Genomic DNA, 26,515 nt, shown 5'->3' on the forward strand with positions numbered 1-26,515 from the left:
TCACTTTAGTCCACATCAATGTCGCCTTTTCAACCTGCAACAGCCTCTAAAGAGTCCCCTGTTTCCATGCCTGCTCCCTATAACCTGCTAGAACTGCCCAATTATTTCTGTGTCAGTTGGAATAAAATCCCATCCTGACCCCGGCCTCCCAAGGACTTAGATGGTCTGGGTTGGCCAACACCTACCCTGGACTCTGGGCTTCCCAGGTGGCGCTGGTGGTGAGCAGCCCGCCTGCCAATGAAAGAGGCATAAGAGCCTCAACTTTGATCCCTGGGTGGAGAGGATCCCCTGGAGGAGGGCATGGCAACCCACTTCAGTATTCTTGCCTGGACAATCCCCATGGACAGAGGAGCCTGGCGGGCTACAGTCCATAGGGTGATGAAGAGTCCGACACAGACTGAAGCAACTTAGCACGCATGCGTGCATGCACCTTGGACCCTATCTTCCCCCTCTGCTCCAGACACTCTGACTGCACAAGCTCCTCCCTGCAGGGCCGTTGCCTTTGGTCTCCCTTCTGTCTGGAACCAGAGATCTCAGCTCAAAAAAATCCCCTCCCCACCCCCAGCTAAAGCAGCCACCTGTGGCTGGCTAACCCAGCACCCTAGCTTAATTCTCTGCCTGGCCTTCATGGCCAGGTGTTTCTCTGGTTCTTTTGGCTATTTATCTTTCTGCTTCCCACACCAGAAAGTAAACTCCACAGGAACAGAACGAACTGTCTTTCTGGTTCTCCCAGCCCATACTCAAGACGTAGGAGAGTGCCTGAGGGCAGGTGGGTGGTGTCCAAACCTAAGTGTTCAATGAATGGAAGATAAATCCGTGAGAGCGTGAGCGGCTGAAGTGGGTGTGTGTGTCAGGGTGGATGCTAGAGAGGCCAAATTAGCGTGGACCGCAGTGATTCGAACTCCTTTCCTCTAGGAGGACAAATTGTGGGCTCCCCACCCGCAACCGGGATGACGGTGGGTGGGTTCCCAGCCGGGCCGGGCGAGACTGGCGACGTCCCGAGCGCACCGCCGTCCCCCGCCCCCAGCACAGGGGCCCTGAGCTGGCCGACGTGGCGGCGGCGCCGCAGGAGGGCAGGCGGGGAGGGAGGGACGGAGGCGGGACGGAAAGTTTGTCCGGCTGCGGCTGCCGAGGCGGGGACTCGGCGGGGGAGATGCACGCCCAGTCCCCCAGCGCCCCCAGCTCTCCTCGGGAGCCCTGGTCGCCATGGGTAAGTCGCGATCGGCGCTGCGGGCAGAGGGGCGCTTCGGGCAGGAAAGCCCCGCGACCCCATCCTTGCGCGCGCAGCCTCTGCCCGCCGCTGCCGCGCCCAGACCAGATACCGCCCACTCGGGTGGCCGCCGGGACAGCAGGCCTTGGCTGGGGGCTGGGAAGGGACTTGGGCCCACTTCCTTCCACGTTCCTTTCTGCCCAGAAAAAAAGTGACCTGAGAGGGCTCCTTAACTTGATACCAGGAGCTTATTCTGGGGCCCTACCCTCTCCTGACCTCTTGAAGCCTTGCAGTGTCCCATGAGTGAGTGAAATTGTTCCTATCCTGCAGATGAAGAAGAGGCTCCGAAAGGAGCAAACTCATTCATGGATTCGCTGAGCACTTCTCTCCAGGCACTGTTCTAGGCTTGGGATGCTGCCCTACACAAAACAGACAAAAACCTCTGCTGTCAGATGCTCAGTGGAGGGGAAGATAGAGGAGAGTGGGGGCGGGGGTGGGTAGTGGGGTTTTAGGAGGTGGGAAGGTTAGGAAACTTTGTTGCTCCAGGGGACTAAGGTTTGTATTTTTCTCTCTGGATTCAGAAGCCTCAAAAGGTCAATCATTGATCCACCTACTACCTGGCAGACATTGGTTTAGGGGTTGGGGACTCAGTGAACCTGTATGTAGATTTGGGGGGGCGGTTCCAGCCCTCATTCTCCCCTTTCCCAGGTGCATCCTGATCTAGGACAGGGTAGTTAACTTCTCTCACCTTAGTTTTTGCATCTCCAAAACAGTCACCGGGAAATACCCCCATCACAGGGAAGCCATGTGAATGACATGAGAATATGAACTTAAATACTCCATATACCACTTGCACATGGTAAATGATCTGTTAACGTGAGATTTTATTTTTTTAATCACACCCAACATTGGGACTCTGGAATCAGACTACTCAAGTTCAAAATATGCTCTATGACTTGATAAGCTCTTGGTTCAGTTCAGTTCAGTTCAGTCACTCAGTCGTGTCCTACTCTTTGCGACCCCATGAATTGCAGCACACCAGGCCTCCCTGTCCATCACCAACTCCCGGAGTTTACTCAAACTCATGCCCATCAAGTCAGTGGTGCCATCCAGCCATCTCATCCTCTGTCGTCCCCTTCGCCTCCTGCCCCCAATCCCTCCCAGCATCAGGGTCTTTTCCAATGAGTCAACTCTTCGCATGAGGTGGCCAAAGTACTGGAGTTTCAGCTTCAACATCAGTCCTTCCAATGAACACCCAGGACTGATCTCCTTTAGGATGGACTGGTTGGATCTCCTTGCAGTTCAAGGGACTCTCAAGAGTCTTCTCCAATACCACAGTTCAAAAGCATCAATTTTTCGGTGCTCAGCTTTCTTCACAGTCCAACTCTCACATCCATACATGACCACTGGAAAAACCATAGCCTTGACTAGATGGACCTTTGTTGGCAAAGTAATGTCTCTGCTTTTTAATATGCTATCTAGGTTGGTCAAACTCTCAACGCTAGGCAAATGTCTTTACTTCTCTGTGCCTCAGTTGCTTCATCTGTAAAATGGGAACAGCACCAGTGTCTGTGACACAGGGTTAATGTAAGAATTAAGGCAGCTGCTAGAGGTATGGCTTCTGGAAAGGAGGTGAGCTGGCTACAGTATCAACAACAGTCCCACTTACATCACCTGTTGCTGGGACACTTGGAAGCCACCCGTCTGGGTGAAGATATTTGCATGGGTCAGTTTCACTCCTGGCTTTTCCCTGGAGTTTCAAGGGAAGGCATGGCAGGTCTCTGGTCGGGGAGGGATCCAATACATTGTGCCTCTGGGTGAGATGCTGCTCTAGCATCACCCACCGAAGGTGCCCTGGGACTTGCGGCTGGTGAAGTGTGCAGCCATGACCTGGGTTTTTCCTCTCCACCTGCTCCTTGATTCTCTCCCCGGGGAAGCTCTGCTTTCAAGAACTGAGGGACTTCATCCAGGGTGAGCCAGTTTCACATATTATATTTAGACAGACAATCCATAGAAAGGGAGTTGTTTAGTCACTCAGTCGTGACCGACTCTTTTGCAACCCCATGGACTGTAGCCCACCAGGCTCCTCTGTCCATGGGATTTCCCAGGCAAGAATAGAGGAGTGGGTTGCCTCCCCCAGGGGATCTTCCCGACCCAGGGATCGAACCCAGGTCTCTTGTATCTCCTCCATTACAGGCAGATTGTTTACCCGCCGGACCATCCAGTACCTAAACTCAGGCTGGGCCGTCATAGTTTGGAGGCCAGGATTTACTCCACTTCCTGTCCATCGCCACTTCCAGACCCTGAATCCACCAAGATGCTCAAGCGCCCAAATCCTTTCTGTCTGGATTCCCTATGTCCTGAATTCACTCATTTATTCAATCATGTGTTTACTCAACCAGTATTTACTGAATGTCTACTGTATGCCAGGAACTGTCCCCAGCATCAGGAGACAACTGAGAATGCACAAAGAACTCCTGTCCCTTTAGGGTTGACGTTCTGGTTGTTGAGCCCCCCAAATATGATAAATGTATAGTTATTTCAGATGATGAAAAGTACCATGGAGGAAAACAAGCAGGAAAGTGCAATACAAAGGGCTGGATGCCATGGGAGCTTGCTGTTTTAAGGAGAGCATCAGGGAAGGCCTCATGAAAAGGTGATGCTGAGCAGGACCAGAGGGAAGCAGGGTTGGGGTCACTGAAATGGAGAAAAAGGGCTTTCCCAGCAGAGGTGAGATCTGGTAAAAAGCTTTGACTTGAGACGGGCTTGGAGTGAGGAGGAACCGCAAGGAGGCTGGTGTGCCAGGAGCCCAGTGAGAGGAGGCAGGTCCTATAGGGCCTTGAAGGTCACTGTCAGGACTTTGACTTTTTTCACAGCAAAAGAGGAGCCTTGGAGGACTCTGGGCGGAATGATGTGGCCTGACTTGGGTTATCATACGGTCTCTCTGGCTGCTCTAGAGCATTAGATTAAGTTCAAATGTATCTGACACAGTCCTTGGAATGGGACGTGGAGATACTGCCCTGGATCCTGACTCAATCTTTCATTCACTCAGTAGAACCTTTAATCGGCCCATCTTAGGTTTCAGGGTGGGGCTGGGGCCTAGAGACACAGAGACAGTAAGTCTATGTTCTCATCAAGTCCCATTTAATAAGGAAAACACATCGATTTCACAATTACTTGGTGTGAGCAAATGCAGAAGAAAGCAGAATTGGCTGGAAGTGAAAAATATGACTTAGAAAGTTGAGGAAGATGTACAGGAATTAGAGTCTCCGTCAAACTAGCTTAGCTAGGAAAAACTAAAAAGGTACTTATTTATTGGTCTCTGAAAACATCTACGGCTTCAGGCATGGTTGGATCTAGGCATGGATCTAGGCATGCCCGAGCGGGCAGTGTAGTCAGGATTCCCTGCTAGGGAAAGATGACCCCCAGCTGCTCCAGGCAGGTAAACTACCAGCTCAGAAACCCAAATAAGCAACCACCCTGGGCTGGACTGTCTCTCACTGGCTCAGGTTCAGCCACGTGGCATTCACCACTGCCCAAGGCCAGAGAACCTGCTAGCTAGTCAGGCCTGGGTCATGGACACAATGTCTGGAGCTGGGTGATGGGGGGTGGAGGTGGGGAGGTCAAGTCTACCCAGATCCAGAGGTTGAGAGATGAAGACAGGAGAGGCGAAGGCAGCTCCCCACAGAGCGTGGGGGCCTGAGGCCAAATCACAGATGTGTATTACTGGAGCCCCTCAGGGAGGTGGACTGGGGCTGAAGAGGATGAGTGAGCATTTGGGGAACACAGGTCGGGAAGAGAGGGACCAGTTCATGTAGAGGGCAAAACAGCATGAAACTCTATGGTGTGTGCTAGGAACAAGTGTTTGCAGGGTGTGTCGGAGGGGTGGGGATAGGGGTGGACAGGAGAGGTAGCTAAGGAGGCGGGCTGGGGCCACCAGCTCGTGCAGGGACTGGGAGGTCATGCTCATGAGTTAACATATAGAGCAGGTGGTAGGAGCCTTGGAAAGCTTAAATACGTGGGTTTGGGAGTCAGACGGGACAGCGTTTGCGTCCTGATCCTGTTGCTTCCCAGCTGTGAGAACACTTGGTTTCTCACAGAACACTTAGTTTCTGAGCCTTAGTTTTCCCATCTGTCAAATGGGGGTAATTGCAGCAGTACCACCTAGAGTCGTCACCAAGGTGAATTGAGAGAAGGCACCTGAAGTCTTTGCAGAGAGGAGACACTCTGTCAGTGACACTTGTTATTATTACTGTTTGATCTTCCTTTATTGTTGCTGTTCTGCTCCTGCCACTGAGACCTGAGTCTGTCCTTCTGCATTTTCCGGTGGAACCTGTGGACAGTCGACTTTGCCCCTGGGCCCTCTGGCTGGGTTCCCATTCACCTCCAGAAGAACCCAGGACATGGCAGAGAAGTTCTGTGTTTTCACGGGATTGCCTCACATGGCCTGGGCGAAACTTCCCTTCTGGCAGTGAACTCCAGAAACTGAGGGAGGTGGGGCAGAAGGGGGCGACAAGCGGCAGGACCTGGGCAGCATCATCCCCCCAGGGTGTTGGTTGATGGTCATGAAGAGGAAGGACTAGGCCAGCCAGGGGGTGGTAGGGGGTTGTTTCCTGGGGGGCAGAGGTGATGGGGAGAAAAATGAGCTGGGGAGGGGAGGTGATTCCTCCACCAATGAAAGTCCTCTCCCCGCCCCTGCACAAAAATTGCCTAACATAGATGGGGTGAGGCAGGAGTGAGAAAACAGTGAAATTTTATTCTGCCAAGGTTTTATACTGGAGTGGCTAAGGGTACAGATTGTGGAACCAGACCGTCAGGCTTTGAATCTCAACAAGCTGCTGCTGCTGCTGCTGCTGCTAAGTCGCTTCAGTCGTGTCCGACTCTGTGCGACCCCATAGACAGTAGCCCACCAGGCTCCGCCGTCCCTGGGATTCTCCAGGCAAGAACACTGGAGTGGGTTGCCATTTCCTTCTCCAGTGCATGAAAGTGAAAAGTGAAAGTGAAGTCGCTCAGTCGTGTCCCACTCTTCGCGACCCCATGGACTGCAGCCTACCAGGCTCCTCCGTCCATGGGATTTTCCAGGCAAGAGTACTGGAGTGGGTTGCCATTGCCTTCTCTGACAAAACTTATGAGTTTTTGCCTAATTAAAAAAATTATGACATTTTGATTCTACTTGTTTGATCTAGTATGAACAGAATGCTAGATTTTTAATACTCTTCATCTTAGGCAAGTCATTTCGTGTCTCTGATAATCGGTTTATATGTGTGTGCTCAGTTGCTCAGCGGTGTCCTACTCTTTGTGACCCCATGGACTGTAGCCCGCTAGGCTCTTCCATCCATGGGGATTCTCCAGGCAAGAATACTGGAGTGGGTTGCCATTCATTTCTCCAGGGGACCTTCCCAGTCAAACCCAGGTCTCTTGCATCTCCCACATTGGCAGGCGAATTCTTTACCATTAACACCACCTGAGAAGCCGGGTGATCAGTTTACTCCTTCATAAATAATACAAAAGCCCACCTCATAAAGTTGTGGTGAGAATTAAATGAGCTAGTCCACTAAAAGGGCTCAAAGCAGTGCCTGGTCCAGAGCAAATACTCCATAAATCTGACTACAATGCTATGAATGTTCTTGTCAGGTCCAGGGTAGGGGGTGGGTGAGACAGTGTCTGGATTACTCTAGATGCTTCCAGAAATATTTGTTTAAATATGTGAATTAAAAATGAACAGCAACCTGCTTAGCTGCTCTGCCAGTACAGTAGCTGCTGGCCATATGTGGCTATTTTCACACTTAATTAAAATTAAATAAAATTAAAACCGCAGTTCCGCAATTACACTGGCCACATTTTAAGAGTTCGATTTAAAAAAAAAAAAAAAAGTGCCTAGAATCCACTGAGAGTGAAATGCATCAGTGTCCTCCTGACCTGGCCCCTGCTTACCTCTCCTGCCTCATCACCGATTACTCTCACCTACTGATCTGCAGCCACTCCGGCCTCCTTGCTCAATAGGCCATGATTAAAAGCCTGAACTCTCTAGTCACATCTACTTTGCCACTTACTTGCTGTGTGACCATGAAGAAGTTTCTTCACCTCTCTGTGCCTTGGAGGATGATGCTAAGAATAGTAGATTTTAAGGTTGTTGTAAGAATTAAATGAGTAAATACATGTAAAGCCCTTAAAACAGAGCCTGGTACTTAATACCATAGGAGTACTAGCTATTAATAGTTATTTTTCAAACATGCCCCAAACTGTCCAGCTTCAGAGCCTTTGTTTCTGCTGTTCCCTTGTCTAGAATGTTCTTCTCCCATACTTGACATGATTTTCACCCTCCCTTCATTCAGATCTCTGCTCAAGTTTTCCCTCTTCAGAGATGCCTTAGCTGGCTGCTACCCTATTTAAAACAGAACCCCTCCATCGTTCTCAATCCCCTTTCAGCTCAGCCCAGTCTCTCAGTCATGTCCAACTCTTTGTGACCCCATGGTCTGCAGCACGCCAGGCCCCCCTGTCCATCATCAACTCCTGGAGCTTACTCAAACTCGTGTCCATCGAGTCAGTGATGCCATCCAGCCATCTCATCCTCTGTCATCCCCTTCTCCCCCTGCCTTCAATCTTTCCCAGCACTACCTGCTTTTTTTTTTTTTAATGACATCTATCACCTATTCGTTTATTATCTGCCTTTTTCTACTAGAATGTCAGGTCCTTGAAAATACCACTGTATTGTCAGCCCCAAGAACACAGCCTACTGGCATAAAAAATTATGCCAGATAATTTTTTGAATGATTGGATGGATGAATGAATGGATGGGTTTGTGTGTGTCTGGGTAAGTAGCAAATAGAATACAACAATGGGTGGATGAATGTATTTTTGGATAGATGGATCGATAAATGGATGGATATTTGGGTGAATTAAGGGGTAGACGAATGGACCAATGAATGGAAGAATATGTGGTGGATGAAGTAGGTGGATGGATGGAGGAGTGGATGATGAAGGGATGGGTAAATTGATCAATAGCTGGATGAACAGATGGAATGGATGGATGAAGGAAGGAGTGGATGGATGGATGATGGGTAGATGGATGGAAGGATGAGGGAGAGATAGATGAAGAAAGAAGTGGATGAAGGAAGAAGTGGGTGCATGCATACATGCATGTGTGGGTATATGGATAGATGGATGAATAAATGAATAGATGGACATATAAACGAATAGATGAGTGAATAGATGGAGAGATGGAGGGCTGGACAGGTGGAGAGGGGGTTTGATGGGACAGGCTGATGGACGGTTGGATGCTCTGACATGGAAACATTCTGCACCCGCCCTGTCACTTTTGTTTTTCAGGCCGACCTTCACTCCTCCTGCCCCTGTGTGCCTCGGTGTCCTTGCTGGGTGGCCTGACCTTTGGCTATGAACTGGCAGTCATATCGGGTGCCCTGCTGCCGCTGCAGCTTGATTTCGGGCTGAGCTGCTCGCAGCAGGAGCTCCTGGTGGGCAGCCTGCTCCTGGGGGCTCTCCTCGCCTCTCTGGTAGGCGGCTGCCTCATCGACCGCTATGGCCGGAAGCAAGCCATCCTGGGGAGCAACTTGGTGCTGTTGGCAGGCAGCCTGAGCCTGGGCCTGGCCGGCTCCCTGGCCTGGCTGCTCCTGGGCCGCTCGGTGGCTGGCTTTGCCATCTCCCTCTCCTCCATGGCCTGCTGCATCCACGTATCCGAGCTGGCGGGCCCTCGGCAGCGGGGAGTGTTGGTGTCCCTCTACGAGGCAGGCATCACCGTGGGCGTCCTGCTCTCCTATGCGCTCAACTATGCCCTGGCCGGCGCCCCCAGGGGATGGAGGCATATGTTTGGCTGGGCCGCTGCGCCCGCTCTCCTGCAGTCTCTCAGCCTCCTCTTCCTGCCCGCTGGTACAGCTGGCGCTGCAGCCCGCAAGGACCTCATCCCATTGCAGGGAGGCGAGGCCACGAAGCTGGACCCCGGGAGGCCGAGATACGCCTTTGTGGACCTCTTCAGGGCCCGGGATAACATGCGAGGCCGGACCGTCGTGGGGCTGGGGCTGGTGCTTTTCCAGCAGCTGACCGGGCAGCCCAACGTGCTCGCCTACGCCTCCACCATCTTCCGGTCGGTCGGCTTCCGGGGAGGCTCCTCCGCTGTGCTGGCCTCCGTGGGGCTCGGTGCGGTGAAGGTGGCGGCTACCCTGACGGCCATGGGGCTGGTGGATCGAGCCGGCCGCAGGGCGCTGCTGCTCGCCGGCTGTGCCCTCATGGCCCTGTCGGTCAGCGGCCTCGGCCTCGTCAGCTTTGCTGTGCCCCTGCACTCGGGCCCGGCTTGCCTGGCCGTGCCCAACGCCACCAGGCTGTCGGGGCTCCCTGGAGACCCCAGCCTGCCCAGGGGCTTGGCTCCACCTCTGCCGCCCACGACCGACCAGAGCCCCAGGCGGCCAATCTTGTCAACCTCTGAGAGAACCAGGCCTCCTCCGGGAGCCAAGGACCCTACAGCCATAAGCCTCACTCCCGCTGGAGGCCTTTCGCCCGCCCCCGAGCACGCCCTGCTGCACTGGACCGCGCTGGTCTGCATGATGGTCTTTGTGAGCGCCTTCTCCATTGGCTTTGGACCCGGTAAGTGGGAGTCTTCTGCAGGTAACTTGGAAGCCTTCTACCCCTCCTAGCGGAAAGCGTGGGGACTGAACCCATCAGGGTCTCAGAGGGACCAGAGGTGGCTTGACCGTGAGAACAATGAGCTTGGACTCCAGGGCTCCTTGCTTCTTTGAAGCTACTTCTTCCGAGGGCAGGAGCCTAATTTGTGTCTGTCATGGTTTCTTTCTTATGAAGACCCCAAATCTTCTAAGCTTCATAAAGCCAGAATGTGCCGCTGGATAGCTCACTCAAAAGGGTTGCCTGGAAAGGAATTTAATAAATAAGGTGACCGACCAAGCATCCCAATTTGCCTAGGACACTGAAAGTCTGGGGTCCCAGGAAACCCTTCAGTTTCCTGTGCAAACCCAGGTTGCTGGTCCTTCTGTAGGGAATCTTATGGCCATGTGGGGAAAACAGCAGAGAGAAATGGGTGTCAAGGGCCTGACCCTGCACTGAGTCCCATTGTTGGGGGGCTGCCTGCTAGACCGTGGGTGCCAGGCCCTGGGTCCCGGCTAGTAGGCATCCTCTCTGCCCTCCTGTCCTAGTGACCTGGCTTGTCCTCAGCGAGATTTACCCCGTGGAGATCCGAGGGAGGGCCTTTGCCTTCTGCAACAGCTTCAACTGGGCTGCCAACCTCTTCATCAGCCTCTCCTTCCTCGACCTCATCGGTGAGTCCTCTGACCTAATTCCCTGGCCCAAAATCTGGAAACAACTGCCTCCAAACAGAGCCCAGGCTTCTATGTCATCTGGGTATAAGTGTCAGAAAATCCCTTGCAAAACAGTTTGTGAGCAAAAGGTAATGTTTTTGTCTTAGGTCATGAAAAGAGGAGGGTAACTGTCTTTAACCATAACTGATCCAGAAGCTTCAACAAACCTGTGGGCCCGCTTTCATACTCTCTTGGCTCTGCTTCCCGCGCTGTGAGCTTCATTCTTGGGCAGACCGACTGCGGGGCTGCAAAGATGACCACAAGCGGGGCTCTTCGTCTTGGCAGCCCCTGGGAAGGAGAGCCTGTTTTTTCCAATGGCTCTAACTCATGTCCTGGGACTGACTCTCATTGGCCCAGCAAGATCATGTGCCCATCACTGAACCGTCACTGGAAGGCTGCAATATTCTGATGCCCAGGCCTTGGGCCACATACCCAGTCTGAACAAGGTGGGGTGATAGACACCCCATGGCATGGACTGAGAGTTGGCGGAGGGTTCCCCGAAGGAAAACTGAGGTGCTATTGAAAGAATGAGAGGGGTTGAGAGACAAAGACAACAGAAGATACAACCTGCGAAGTTTCTACTTCATTCCAGATGCCATCAGTTGTCAGTGGAGGGGTGGAGGGGATTGGCTTTATTGACAACCTGAGAGTTGAGGCTGAAGGGAGGATAGAGCTGAAGCATCCATTTCTCCTCTGCCCAGGAAGCCATCCCTGATTGGGGGGGGGGGGGGGCGGGGGGAGGAGTTTGTTCTCAAACCCGGAGTTTGTTCTCTGGGTAGAGGATACGGAGATTGGGAGCCCTGAGTGTAGGGCTTTGCTCCCTGTCCCCATCAAGACAAGTCCATTCTCCCCTAGTAACTAAAAGTTTCCACTCTACGGCAGAGGAGTTTGCATTTTTTTTTTCCTATTTGCAGCAGCAGAACAATTCCCCAAATAAAATTTTGTGCAGAAACTCCACAGAAGTGCCTGACAACATCCAGAACTCTCAGACATGCTGTAAAATCCTCCAGGCCGGAGAAGAGGGGAAGGTCCACTCCCCCACCCACCCCTACCCCTGGAGAGAATGTGTCTGAGACCAGCAGGAGCCACAACCTTTCCTTTTCATTCTAAACCAGCTTAAACTGGCTCGTGCCCGCCTGCCAGCAGGAAGCTTTGCTCAGATCTGGTTTGAATGACACCTCCTCTTCCTAGCTAGCATTCAAACCCAGTCTGGGTGCTGGTGGGATGGGGTGGGAATTATATGGGCCCAGGACACTAGGGAGGGGTGTCTGAGATGCAGAGGATACTCATGACCCAAGACCAGGGGTCCTCAGGGCCCAGGTGGGTGGGGCTCCTTCCCTGCGGGCCCCAAGGCACAGTTCTGAGAGTTATTTTCCCACTTCCTGCAGCCAAGTGTTTCCCCTTCAAAGGAGGAGCCCTTGGGGGCTGTGGGAAATACTGGTGGAAGAACTGGTCCACCTTGCCTGTCTTCCACACCCAGTCTTTGGGAATTCAAATTTCTCACTCATAAAAGAAATTTCTCATTTCTTTTATGTGGAATGAATGAGAGATAAGAGAGGAAGGAAGGGAGAGAGGGGAGGAAGGAAGCAAGGGGAAGAAGGGCTTCTTAGAATTGTTTCATATCCTATCATCCCCATCTCACAGATTGGGGAATACATCCTTCCCAAGTCTAGCCAGGTAGTCAGAAGACTAGAACGCAGCCCTCCTTCTCCCAGTCCAACACTCTCTCTCTGCTGGTATAAGGATTACGTGGAGGTCAAGCTTCCCAGGTGGCTCAGAGGTAAAGAATCCGCCTGCCGACGCAGGAGACACAGGTTCAGTCCCAGACATTTTGTGGATTTGGGCCCTGACCCTTTGCCTGCCTCTGGGACAGCCAGTCCTACTCCTGCTTTATGGTACTTTTATCTGACAGCGTGTTGGTCATTCTGCAAATCTACCATCTGGAGAATCTGCTCCGGGTAAACTGATTTTAAGTGTTCCACCTGGAACACTGGTCAACCAGTTGGCCCAGGCTAAGCTCCGCCCACATTCCTGCCCCATCATTCCCAGGTGCCATTGGCTTGTCCTGGACCTTCCTGCTGTACGGGCTGACCGCTGTCTTCGGCCTGGGCTTCATCTATTTATTTGTCCCGGAAACAAAAGGCCAGTCGTTGGCAGACATAGACCAGCAATTCCAGAAGAGATGGTAAGGTGGTCAGGGCTGGCCAAGGGGGATGAGTGACCTCAGACCGCAAGCCCTTTGCTTTGGGATTTAGTCCTTACACTTTGCCTTTGCAGAAGAGTGTTTTTCTTCTCTTCCTGTTGTTCTTACTGCCTGGACACAATGACTTTTGTCCTATCTTTGTATACTAGCTCTTCTCCTTGAGTGGGATGGGAAAATGGGACTGGAGGGTGGTGATGTGGGAGAGGCTGGTTGGGCGTGATGTCACTTCCCAGCAGGAGTGACAGGAGCTAGTCTTTGTGTTTAGGAGGGTCAGTCTGGCTGTGATGGGGAGATCTGGCTGTAGGGGGCACAGGTGGACCCAGGAAGACCAGGGGGAGCAGCTGGGCCGTTCGGAAGATGGAAATGCACATTAAGGCAGAAAGCAGGAAGGGCCAGGTAGGAGTGGGGGTGGGGATGGGATGGGGACCCCAGGCATGGTCCACTCCCATCAGCCCTGGGGAAGGCCACCAGGCCTTGTCAACCTCCGCTCTCTGTGCTGCAGGTTCCCCGTGAGCTTTGGCCATAGGCAGAGCTCGGCTGGCGTCCAGTATAGTCGTATCGAGGTCTCCGCAGCCTCCTGAGGGGGTCCATCTGGAAGATGCTGGAACCATGGCTTTAACAGACAGTCTTCAGCTTCCTGCTTGCCTGGGCCCCGGAACACAGGGCTAGATGGTCCTTCAAGACTCGCCCTTGCTACAGAAGAGGTCTGTTTTGCTGGGGCAAAAGGGTTGAAAGTCTGAGAGCTGCACAGTCTTCATTTTGAGTCTCAGGTTCAGAGGGTTCCTGAGGCTCTGCCTCTTTGCCTCAGTTTCCCCACTGACTCTGCACATCTCTGCAGTAATGAAATGATGAGAGCATCTCACTGTGACTCTGTTGCTCTGTGGGCTTTCTCAAGCAGGAAGTCACTCCTGGGATCACCCCTAAATCCAGCAAAGAATACCATATTATCTGCTCTCTTTCTCCATCTGGTTGGGACTTTTGGGGGGGAACACCTGCTTTTTGGTACTCAGATCTCATTATGTTCAACCCCTCCAATTCCCTTGCCCAGAATACTTGTCATTCACCAGCAACTCAGATGGTTGGTAGGAGGCTTGAGTTCTAGCCCTGACTGCAGCTCTTCCTGCTGTCTGACCGTGGGCCTCAGCTTCCCTTGTGTATACAATGGGGGATCTGAACCAGGTGGTTCTTAAGGTCTCTTCAGAAGCCAATGAGTCGGAATTTTAATGCCGGCACTACCATGGATAATCAGCATGGGCCCTGCTTTCAAGTTGCTAGTCATCCCTTTAGGGGAGATAAGTTTTAATTAGGGGAAAGGTGAAGAATTCCAGAGTTGTGTGCCTTGAAATCCAAGGGCCATCACAGTGCAGGTCGTGCGCTCCAAGAGCAGTTTCCAGGATGGCACAGGAGGACTTTGCAGAAAGGAGATAGGTCTGAAAGCTAACAAACCCGGTTGTCGGTGTGGCCTCCACCTCTTGGCAGCTACTGACCTTGAATAAGTAACAATTCCCTCAAGCCTCAGTTTCCACATCTGTAGAAAGGAGCTGACTTTCCCCCTAGAGGTGTATTTAACTTCTGTCTCCCATCAGGAGCGTCTTCAACTAGTCCCATTCAGCTGGTCAGGATGGATGGGGTTTCTCTTTACCCTCAATACCTAGGTCTCCACTTTTGGGACATTGTAAAGGGGTCACCCCCGCACTGCCCCAGGCCAAAAGGGTTGAGTCAAATGGAGACAGAGCGAATAGCTCCACCCCACAGGACTCTGGCCCCTCCTGAGTCCTCCTCTTCTCTCATTTCTCGATACTTCCTTTAGAGCACTGAAGCTGGCTTATGCTGGCTTGTGAAAGCTGGTTGTTAAATTTTCAGACTTTTGCAAGCTCATTATTAAGCACAGTTGCTAAAAAATTAAATTATTTAAATTTATACTTAAGTAAATTATTTTAAAAAACAAGGTAATGTATACTCTAAGCGCATCACTTCCTTATTTTACTGCATTTTGCTTTCGTCTGTGCTCTTAAGGTGATGTACAGCTATTGTATCCCAGGAGGAGCATGGGGGAGGGGCACGGCCCACCCCTTGCCAATTCTGTGTTCAGTGATGTCATGTTGGTCACCTGAGATGTCCACGGGGAGTGTCTTTGCATCAGAGAGACTGAGGAACATGATAGATTGGGGCTTGATGTTTTGTTGATTTTCCAGTCTCAACAATGTGATGGATGAAATGTTAATAATGTAAATTAAACTTAACAATTTCTCCTGTCTGTAGTTGATACATTGTGAATGGCACAAAAAAAATGGAGGGGATTATTATCCAATTCAGCCAACAGGTGGCTCATGTCACCAGTGAAGGCGTCTGGACACACATCTTCCTTGTTTTACTTCCATCTCGCTCATTAACGTGAACAGAAATTTCAACCAGCATTCGTGTCACAACTACACGCGTGCTTCAGTGATGTGAGCACCTTCCTTACTGAGTCGTGTTGCTGTCAAGCATTTCTTCGTGGTCTAATTTTGTGAAATCATGGCTAAATTGCAGTGACAGTTGGTTTTGGAATCCAGAGTTTGACAGGAAAATCAATGAAAACATTTCTGAGAGAATTAGTTGGCTAGATGGAATTTACAATGAAGAGTATTTACAATAAAGTGTTTGTTATTATTTGTAAATTTGCCAGTTTTGTGCAACAGTACATCCGTTATCCCAGTAAAATTTACATACATTCTTTTCCCCCTTGAGAGCAGTTATTATCAGTCCACTAGCAGCATTCCCCCAGCCACCGTTACTTACAGCTGCTGCTTGGCTCCTTCAGACCTAATTTTCTCTGCAGGAGCCCCCAAACCTTCTCACTTCTCCTTTCCTGTCAGGTTAAGGGGATACCTTTCCAGTCTTAGGGTGGGTTCTCCTCTGTTTTGATCAGGGTCATAAACTCATCGATCAGGCAGGGGATGTATTGCATGTGCAAAGGCCCTGAAGTAAGACTGAGATTCCATCTTGGAGGAATGCCAAGGAGGAGTGCATGAAGGGTAGCATGATGGCAGAAGATGAGGAAGAGGTCAGCAGGGGTCAGATCATGAAGTAGCTTCCAGAAAACAGAAGCATTCCTGACTTTCTTCTAAGTGTTCCGAGGAGCCACTGGAGAACTTTGACAATGGAACGGCATGATCAGACTTAATGGTGTAAAATACCCTTTATGGGTGATATTGGTGAATACAAAAAAAAAAAAAGAATGTCAGTTTCAGAAATAGAAACCATAAAAATACTATGAAAGCAATCCAGTTCCACTGGATTTGATTCTTTTGCAATACTGTCATCAACTGATGGCTCTGAACCTAAGGCCTCCTCTGTGCTGAAAAAGAGAGAGAGGGGTTCATGACATAGTAGCACCATCCTGAGACCGTGTCTGGGCTGAGAGAACAGTGGTGTGATTCAGCACATTTTCATGTTCGTGAAACACTGAAAATCATTTCCGATGCCATGGGCACTGTGCTTCCCAGTCTTTGGATGATGTAACACTGGAATGAAACGATCAAGGAAGTCTCAAGCACCAAGAAAGAGACAGGATGCCTTCGTTACTCTCTCATCAGACCCTCCTGGAGAGGAGCATCGGCAGTGTCGGCCTGGAACCACGGAGACAAGAGCAAGGTCCCCACAGCAAGTGTCCTTCAAGGAGGACTGAAGGGGTAGGGGGATGGGTCCTCCAGCAGAGGAGAAGGCTGTGCACGTCCACCCACTATCTCCCTGCTGCTTCAAGGGGCCCACTCATTCATGGGACAAGATGTGAAACCAATCACAGTCCATGCCTGAGGTCATGGGTCATCAGACTTGGGAGGGGAATCTCCATTTCTCCTTTGTGGATAAGGAAACCAAGGCTTACAAGGAAGATGACTGACCCTGTCCAGCTCTAGCATCCTCTTGGATGATACCTCAGCATGGCCTCTCTGGGTCCCTGTACCTGTCATTCCAGCAGCCTCCTGCTCCACTTTGCCTACTCCATCCCGAATCTGGTCAACCTCAAACCTGACTTAGTCTTAATGTTTTATATCAAACATCCCACTTCCCGGTCACCATGTGCTAACATTTCTCCTAGTACTTGAATGCTCCCACTGGCAGTAACTCTCTGACCTCACTGAGATCTCTGATCTCTAAATGCTGATCCCTGACTCCAGTGCTTTTCCAGAATCTATCAAGAGGCTCACGGGCTTCACTGTCCTTCTTGTCAAATCTAGATCTCACATCCCAGTCTTAGGACGAATCTCTGCAAACACCATCTTATAGATTAGTCATGTTGATACTGGATTAATGTACACACCTGTTGCACATAGGCAGAAAAGTCAGCCAGCCTGACAAGCACGTTTCACTTGAATTCCAGGAACTCAAAGCCTCACACTCACCCTCCAAATGCTCCAACACAGCAAAGGAAATGCTCAATGAGTGGAAAAGGCAACTTACAGAATGGAAGAAAATATCTGCAAACTCTAAATCTGATAAGGAGTTAATCTCCAAGGTATAAACTCAACAGCAAAAAAGCACATAATTGAATATAAATCTGGGTGATGGACCTGAATAGACATTTTCTTCCAAAGACATACAAATGGCCAACAGGTACATGGCAAGGTGCTCAACCTCACTATCAAAACCACAGTGAGACCACACAGGTGAGGATGAGCATAATAAAAAAGAAGAGATAACAAACGTCAGCGAGGATGTAGAGAAAAGGGAAGCTGCACCATTGGTGGGGATTGCAAACTGTTGCAGCCACTAAAGAAATCAGTGTGGTGGTTCCTCAGAAAGTTAAAAGGAGATCTATCACGTGATCATCCACTCCTAGGTACATGTTTGAAAAAATTGAAATCAGTATTCCAAAGAGTTCTCTGCATACCCGGTTCACTGTAGTATTATTCACAGCAGCCAAGCTCTGGAGGCTACCATGGATGTTGACTTTGGCCACGTGACTTGCTCTGGCCATTAGAATGTGGGCTGAAGCTATAAGATGTCAGTTCCCAGCCTTGACACTAACAGGCAGTGGGTGTCTCCTCTCTCTCCTCGGGGAACTTTCTACATCTACCATAACAACAGGGCACCCCAGCCCATCTAGCCTGGGCCCCAGAAGGAGGAAGATGGTACAGTCCTGAAGCTGACCTGTAGCCTGCAGTGGGGCTCTGCCAGCCAACTCACAGGTCTGAAAGTGGGAAAGGAGTGCTAACTTGTGGTTCTGGGATTGCTAATTGCACAGTAAATAGTGACTAATACAGCATCCACCCAGATAGGAAGTGCTTTTAACCTCCCCCACAGGGTATAGTACTGCCATGACTGAAAGCCCTGAAATATAATAATAACAATGACAGCGTAATAAAAGTAATACAGTCTTTGCTTGCAAAAATACAATACTGAAAAACATCGAGAAAAATAAAACCCACCCAAGCCCCACTGCTCAAACATAACCACTGACGTGCGTGCACGCGTGGTCACGTCAGTCGCGTCTGACTCTCTGTGACCCTATGAATTGCAGCCGGCCAGGCTCCTCTGTCCGTGGGGATCCTCCAGGCAAGGACACTGGTGTGGGCTGCCACGCCCTCTTTCAGGGGATCTTGCCCACCCAGGGATCGAACTCATGCCTCTTACATCTCTTGCATTGGCAGGTGGGTTCTTTACCACTAGCGCCATCTGGGAAGCCCCAAATCACTACCATCTTGGTGTACATCCATCTAAGCTCTTATCTCTGATGACAGATGAAGCAATTTAGGAAGAGAGATAAAAGGCAACTTCATCCTTCGAATTATTTAGATTAAGACCTTGCAGGCATCCTTGACTCCTCTTTTTCTCTCTCACATCCAATCTGTCAGTGCATCCTGACAGAATCCCATCTTTCTAGTCACCGCCTCCATCACCATTGCCACCCCCACCCCCACCTCTCACCAGGAATATTGCGATAGTGCAACACCGGCCTTCTTCCTCCTGTTCCTGCCTTCTCGTCTGTCCTCCCCGCAGGGGCCAGAAGGAACCTCTGCAAACCTAAGTCGGTCCACCCCGCCCTTCTGATCCGATCACCCCACGGTTCCTCCTCTTACTCAGCAGAGCACTGACCACCCCCTCTCAGGCCTCCGTGCGGTGCTTTCCTCTCAGACCTCATCTCTTCTCCGTCGCTTCTAACGCATGTGACCAACTCCGCCTTCCCTTCTTGGCTCCTCTGTGCCCTGTGGTAGGAACGTGCACACGGCAGATACCCTGACTGCTCAGCTCCTAGCTTCCTTCCATCTGTTATCCCAAAGCTGCCTTCCCTGGAAGGCCTTCCCCGGCTACCACAGCTAAAATTGCATGCTCGCATGTGCATGTGCACACGCACAACACACGTGTGTACACACAGCTAGACTTGCACACTCGCATGGACACGCACGCACAGACACTTCACATTCTCCCTTCCCTGCATCCTCACTTCTTCGCCCTCTCCAGTCTCCAACAGATTGTAGCTCATTTATTTGTTAATTTATTTTATTTATTAATTTATTATTCGTATTCCCTGTGAGAATATACATGCCACAAAGGCAGGGTATTTTGACTGCTTACCTCTGTACTTCCCATATCTAGAACAGCTCATAGGTAAACACTGAACAGCTCCGTATTTACCACATGAATGAATGAAGGAGTGAATGAATGAATGAAGGAGTGAATGAATGAATGAGTGACGGATGAGTCAACATAAAGTGCCTAGAATGTTGCAGATGTAGAATAAAGGATATTTGTTAGTACCAGAGACTTAAAGAAAAATGCTTTCTTCCTCTTATATCGTAGGTGTTACAAAAAGTTGATATAAATTTTTTAATGGAGCATAAATATTTAAAGTCATAAAGGTCACGCTGGTAGAATAATAATATAAGCAATACTATCACTTATAAAAACAAGGGAATAAAAGGAAAGAAGCAGGTAGTGGAAGGAATGCAGATGACCAAAATTCCTCATCTCTCTCATCCCTAGACATTGTCTAGGACTAATAATTTAAGAAAAGCACTCTGTGTTTATTTTTTTAAAGAAGAGGCCTCAGTGCTCTAAAAACAGGTCCTAAAATGTATTCTATTTGGCCCAACCATTGCTTTTAACTTTTTTGAGTCAGTACCAACTTTTGAAATTTGGGCTGTTTCCACATGCAGCCTTGTCTTTGAAGAGATCTGGGCCTGCACTCTGAAGTCTAGTCAGCAGGTGGCGAAGGGTAGCAGCCATTCTCTTTAGATGTGGCTTTTAACCCGCAGTTGGCTGTGGACCCACCGAGCTTTTCATTCCTGGTATAGTTTTATAGTAACAACCTTAAAGGAAGGAAGGCAGGCAGGGATGATGGGAGGGAAGAAGACAAAATTGTAACAGTTGTTATCTCACCAATGTGGGGCCTGGGAGTGTTGGAAAGATGAGCTACTCTCTTTAAGCTCTATGTCTTCAATATATTCCTGTAAGTTCAGGTACACGTGTCTTGTTTCAATAATGAAGGGACTAGTTAGGTTTAAAAAAATCATTGAAAAATAAATGTTTACATTAGGAAAATCTCAAAGCACCGAAAAATCTAAAGATCAAAAATAAAACTGCCCATGTCCTGCCAGTTACTAAGCACATGTTGGTGTATAGTCCCTGAATCTGTTGCTTATGACGATAGCTAGTTAAAAATGGAGACAGACAGCATCCTGATGGACATTTCCACATCACTGAGATCGTACTCTATCTAAAACGTGGCGGCATGTACCTTTGTAGATTTACCTGATAAGGCATTGACGTGAGACTGAGTTCACATACATATCGCCTTTGCCAGTGTTAAAAACTGTATCAGCAGTTCCACTGTCTGGCTTTTTCTTTACTTCGGAACATATAGAAAATCGAATTATGTGCATACCAAGTCAACATTCCAGTTTTCCTGGCAAAGACTGATTTCTGCCAGTGGAAACAGAGTGTTCTCATTTTCCTTCTTTCTCCCCACCATCCTATGCTTTTCTGGTTTCTCTGTGTGCATATTTTCCCCCTGGATCTGGCACTGTGAAGTTGCTAAGTTCTTCCAGATTTGGGATCTGATGCCATCCTAAATCTCCGGGGTTTGACAGGCGAGGTCGGTGGTCACTGAGATACGATCCAGAAAGCTCGCTCTGAGGTCATCTCTCAATCAGATGTCAACTCCCGAGGTGGGGGAATTGGGCAGCCATCCTGCCTTTGGACGCCAGCTTTGACTGCCTTCTCCCTGAAATACATCTGGCAGGACACTGGGCACAAAATAAGTGCTCACTACATCCTTGACAGTTGGAACCAGCTCAGGTGGCTCTTGGCAGGAGATAGAATTTTTGCTCCAAATCAACTCTTCACTGCCCTCCTTACCAATATCTCCAGATCTGAACAGCATTTAAAGCACCAATGTGCCAGCTCAGTCGTGTCCAATTCTTTGCAACCCTGTGGACTGTAACCCATCAGGCTCCTGTGTCCATGTGGTTTCTCAGGCAAGAATACTGGAGTGGGCTGCCATTGCCTTCTCCAGGGAATCCTCCCCATCCAGGAATCAAACCTGCATCTCCGGCTTTGGCAGGCAGATTCATTACCACTGACCACCTGCTGCTGCTGCTGCTAAGTCGCTTCAGTCGTGTCCGACTCTGTGGGACGCCACAGACGGCAGCCCACCAGGCTCTGCCGTCCCTGGGATTCTCCAGGCAAGAACACTGGAGTGGGCTGCCATTTCCTTCTCCAATGCATGAAAGTGAAAAGTGAAAGTGAAGTCGCTCAGTCGTGTCCGACTCTTCGCGACCCCATGGACTGCAGCCCACCAGGCTCCTCCATCCATGGGATTCTCCAAGCAAGAGTACTGGAGTGGGGTGCCATTGCCTTCTCCACTGACCACCTGGGAAGCCCATAAAAGTACCAACGGCCATTCTAAATTCTTGGATGCCATTGTGGCTTCATTTTTGAAGATATTTACAATGTGACCCCCATGTTAGCACCTACGACTTCCAGCCTTCCAGAGTCACCCTCTTTCACACCTGATCTAAAGCTTCATTCCATACAGTGATCCTGCCTGCCATCACTGTCTCTTTGAACTTGCTCCTGGGGCAGACACATTCGAGTACATTGAAAGCGAGGAAGCCAGCAGGTGCAATCATCAATCCTATTTCTTCTCCCACCAGGCACTCAAACACAATGAGTGGGAAGGTTCTTTACTTGGCCCTGCATGATCTATCCTGCAGACTCCATAGCTTTTCCGCTCGCGCTTAGATAATGATAAATAATGATATAAGAATAAAACACCTTCCAGTTATTTCCATGGGTAACAACGGTCTGCGTGCTCGGCCACTCAGTCGTGTCTGACTGTTTGCCACCCCATGGACTGTAACCCACCAGGCTCCTCTACCCATGGAATTTTCCAGGTAAGAACACTGGAGTGGGGTCCCATTTCCTACTCCAGGGGATCTTTCCCACCCAGGGATCAGACCTGCATCTCTTATGTCTCCTGCATTAGCAGGTGGATTCTTAACCACTCCTGCTGCCTGGGAAGCTAAATAATGGTCTAAAATCAGTAATTAACATGTCATGTCAAAATTCCCAATTTCATTCACGTTACATCTTCCCCTTCCCCATGCTTTCTTCCCCTTCCCCACCTCCACCAGACACCAAAGAGGTGAGAGGCAGAAAAGGCCTTACCTGGCTGACGCTGTCAGGACCGAGTGTCGTGCCTTCTGGACTCACTGGGTGCTTGCAGTGGTTTGCAATGGGGTGTGCGTGTGTGTGTGCGTGGGGGATTCTTGGCCTTCCCCCCACCGGGAACCTGTGAACGCACTTCCTTGGAGGCAGATCCTTGGCGTTCCGTGGTCCAGTCCCTGCCCTCGGATCTCTCACCTTTCCAGGTGGTCCTGCCACTGAGAACCCAAGCGATCGCAGGCTTCTGTGGGGTTCAGAACCAGTCCTCGGGAAAATTCACACCTTTGACCCACTCTGGAGCCACTTCCTGCTGTCGCTTGTGGCAATTCATTTCCTATGGAGGCTGAGCGGCCACTATCTGAAACTTGTAGACTGTTGGAGGCCCAGGTGTGGCACTGGTTTGTCCAGGAGACTCAGGGAAAACTTCCAGGTGGTTCCCCCACATAGCTGACTTTTCTGTAGGTGAAGAGCTACCAGCAAGGAGAGCCTGGTTGAGGATGAGGCCAAGACATAATATCGCAGGATGATGATAAGGAAAGAAACAGATTTCTAACGACATCATTTGAGCATCTCACATCCAAATTCAGACCCACTCATGAACCTTTTAGATATGTGAGTCAGTAAATCTCCTTTTGTTCTTTTAAGCCTGTTCACCTTATTTTTTTTCTTCCCTTGCAATCAAGAGACCTGACTGATACAGAAAGAGGAGCAATTTTCTCCCAGGAGGAGAAATGATTAAGCATTTAATCTGAGACATGCCTATTCTTAAATGTCCCCTTAGCATAACTCACAGCAAGAATCTCATCAATTCATTCATTCATTCAGCGAGTATTTCTGGGCTTCCCTGGTGGCTCAGGTGGTAAAGAAGTCACCTGCCAATGCAGGAGACATGGGTTCAATCTCTGGTCAGGAAGATCCCACATGCCACGGAGCATCTAAGCCCGCGTGCCACAACTACTGAACCTGTGCTCTGGCGCCCAGGAGCCGCTACTACTGAGCCTGTGAGCCACAACTACTGAAGTCCGTGCACCCTACAGCCAATGTTCTGCAACGAGAAGCCACCACAATGAGAAGCCTGCACGGCAGTGAAGACCCAGCACAGGCAAAGATAAATAAATAAAATTATAAAAGAAACCACAGATATTTCTGAAGCATGTGGATTTCCCTGACAACCGCCCCGCTACAACCAAGCTAAGTATTATTATCCATTTTTTATCAGTAAGGAAATTCAAGTGTCAGCAAGGACACAAAATTTGCCTGCTGTCATGCACTGGGATGTCAGAGCTGGATCTTGACCCCGTGAACTTTCCCATCAGGTCTCACTGACAGCTCTGTGAGGCTGCTTATTGGATCACATTTCAGAAGGGAGCTTCTGGAGGTGCAGGGCACAGGTTGTGCCATCCCTAGGCAGTTGACCAAGGCCATCGATCGAGGCGGGGTAGGCAGCAGGCGCTCTGCACTGGGAGAGCCTTTAGATTCCGCCCATGTGACTCAGTGAGTCCGAGTCAGCCTGGAGTCTTTCACGGGACTTAACACAATGCCATACATCCAGTAGGTGCTCAGTAGTAGTTTATCCAGTGAAAGAAATAATAGGGAAAAATGCCTGTCTCTGCAACTAGTGCCAGTGCCGATTCAAAGTGGTGCAGGTCGCCCCTGGGAAGGACCACGTGTGTGTCTGCCTGCTAAGTTGCCTCAGTCGTGTCTGACTCTTTGCAACCCCATGGACTGTAGCCTACCAGGCTCCTCTGTTCATGGGATTCTCCAGGCAAGAACACTGGAGTGGGTTGCCACGCCCTCCTCCAGGGGATCTTCCCAACCCAGGGGCCAAACCCGCGTATCCTGCAGCTCCCGCGTTGCAGGTGGATTCTTTACTCTTGAGCCATTGGGGAAGCCCGAGAAGGACCACGTACGCACGCAATTGTTTGTCTAAGAATTTTCCCGCAGGTACATTTGCACATCAGGGCTGCAGTGCAAGACTGGGCAAACTGCACTGTCCAATGTGAGGGGGACACATTTTTACATCATGGGGGAGTGAGCGGCAGACAACTTTTCACTGTCTACCTTTGTGTATGGAATGAATTTTTTCCTTTTACCGTAGTCATGTAAAACTTATTCCAACGAAAAACCTGATGTCACTACTGAGATGGTGCCTTTAAATGACTGAATACACTGCTTGGTACAGCAGTCATTATCACTATTGCTGCTATTTTTAAAGATGTACTGTTTGAACGTCCTACAGTGTTATTACATCATAGGGACACACGAGGGCGCGCCAAGCACCTATTAAAGAAGCTTTTTCGTAGCTGTGGCCCTTGGAGGCTATAACTTTAAGAACACAGTGGTGGTGGGGAAAAACATCCCAGGGGTCTCCTGTTAGTGACCAGGGCGATTTTTGGCTCCATCTTAGTCCCGTTGTCCAACCCTGTTAATGGAATTCGAGGGCTCGTTTCCTGAGCACGTCCATGAGAGGAGTCAGGGTGAGGGTCCCTTCCCTGTACGTGGTGGGGAGAATGGCTGGCGAAGCCAGAACTGTGCAAGGGAACCCTGTACTCTTGGGCCTCGGTGTTCCCATCTATGCAATGGGGACAGTAAATCCCACCTTGCAGGGCTGTTGTGAGGATCAAGCAGGGACTCTCAGAGATTAAAAGAAACCTGAACTAGTTCTCTCTGTAAATTTTGAACTTGTTCTCTCTGAAAAATTGGAAAGAAAAATAGAGAGAAAGAAAAGATAAAAGCCCCGGATGGAGTTACCAAAATTGAAGTCACTTTTACGAGGTTAGATTTTAAAACTTATGTCTCTAACACACACACACACAAACACATACACGGCAACCTAAGAGGATTAGGCAGAGACAGAGATGGTGGGATGCATTTTAAATAAGTAATTCACATGGTCTGACAGTGGGACTCAAGTTTAATGATTTTCTATGATCTGGGAGTTGGTGATGGACAGGGAGGTCTGGCGTGCTGCGGTTCATGGGGTCGCAAAGAGTTGGACACGACTGAGCGACTGAACTGAACTGAACTTCTGCCATCACTTCTGGTGGTACCTCTCTATGACTTGGGTATAATTTTATTTGAAGATCATACGTAAAAGCTGACACCAGGACCTGCAGCAGACAGACTGCTGTCCTCCCTTCTCCCGACCAAGCGAACTCCCACTTTGTTCCAGCACAGAGCAGATGGCAGTGTGCTCAACGGAGAGATGCTCCGTCCCCAGTCCCAGAAGGACAACTGTTACTGATGTAAATCATTCCCTTTTGCCAGTGATTGGTTTACAGGTGGACCGATGCCCTGGTTCTGGCCAATGAGAAGTAAGTGCATGTCTCCTGGAGGCTTCTGGGAGAGACTTTCCTGTGTAATAAGAGAGAGACCCTTAGAAACTTCTCCTTCTGTCTCTCCTCCTACCTTTGAACATAGTCAGAATGTCTGGACTTGCAGCAGTCATCTTGCGACCACAAGTCTAAGCCCAGGGGAATGCAGGGATCCCCATCCTCCTGTTTGACATAATTGAGGCTGAGCGAACCAAACTTGGAACCATTTAATTCAAGACTACTTGTTACATGATGCACTTTCTAGAAAATACAGTTCAAACTTCTTCTAGATGATCCGTTACTTGCAGCTAAAAGCACATTTGATGATACATGGCTTATGTGAACTCTGTGAGGCACGTGCCAAATGCTTCCTTGGCAGAACCCGAGAACTGCATGTCTAACAAGCTCAGAGCCCCTCTTACGAGTAGCATTTGGTCTCGGCTATTTCTTACTCTAGAGCGGGAGCCTGCAGACCGGCCGAAGCTCAGGAAGTGCCGGTTTATTTATTCATTCCCCAGGAGAGGGACATCATGTTTTGGGTGATTTATGAATAAGTTGTTCCTAATGTTCACATTCAGGTTTTTGTAAGAACACAGGTTTGCATTTCTTAGGTGAAACTCCCAGGAGTGTGTCTGCTGGGCTGGATGGTCAACAGACTCGAAAAGACTATCAGATCATGTCGCCCGAGTGGCTGCACCATTTTGCATTCCCACCAGCAGTGTGGGAGACCACAGGTTACTCTGCACCCCCACATCTGGTTTCTTTCTTGTTTTTTTAGAAGCACTGATTCAAATTTTTAAAAAATTTTTTTTCCTGT

The 26,515-nt window shown here is 49.7% G+C and overlaps 1 protein-coding gene across 2 annotated transcripts; it reads left to right on the top strand.

The window, feature by feature from the left end:
* The first annotated feature begins 1,095 nt into the window (after positions 1-1,095).
* On the top strand, positions 1,096-15,396 carry SLC2A10 (solute carrier family 2 member 10). Of its 2 annotated transcripts, XM_061127410.1 has the most exons (6): positions 1,096-1,210; positions 8,540-9,808; positions 10,372-10,494; positions 12,583-12,718; positions 13,002-13,132; positions 13,239-13,323. In XM_061127410.1, the coding sequence occupies exons 1-5, from the start codon at positions 1,207-1,209 to the stop codon at positions 13,108-13,110; spliced, it is 1,641 nt and encodes a 546-aa protein (XP_060983393.1). In that variant the 5' UTR covers positions 1,096-1,206; the 3' UTR covers positions 13,111-13,132; positions 13,239-13,323. The 2 variants fall into 2 exon arrangements, with proteins under 2 accessions (XP_060983393.1, XP_060983394.1); XM_061127411.1 differs by lacking the exon at positions 13,002-13,132 and having other exon boundaries at positions 13,239-15,396.
* The last annotated feature ends 11,119 nt before the right edge of the window (positions 15,397-26,515 follow it).

The sequence above is a fragment of the Dama dama genome, chromosome 23 (genome assembly GCF_033118175.1).
Source record: "Dama dama isolate Ldn47 chromosome 23, ASM3311817v1, whole genome shotgun sequence".
Taxonomy (NCBI): Eukaryota; Metazoa; Chordata; class Mammalia; order Artiodactyla; family Cervidae; genus Dama; species Dama dama.

What these genes read in the sequence shown, in the direction of transcription:
- SLC2A10 (XM_061127410.1), top strand. An exon ending in CTCCATTGGCTTTGGACCCG is followed by an intron (nt 9,809 to 10,371) that starts GTAAGTGGGAGT and finishes CTCCTGTCCTAG; the next exon opens with TGACCTGGCTTGTCCTCAGC. An exon ending in CAGCAATTCCAGAAGAGATG is followed by an intron (nt 12,719 to 13,001) that starts GTAAGGTGGTCA and finishes CTTTGTGTTTAG; the next exon opens with GAGGGTCAGTCTGGCTGTGA.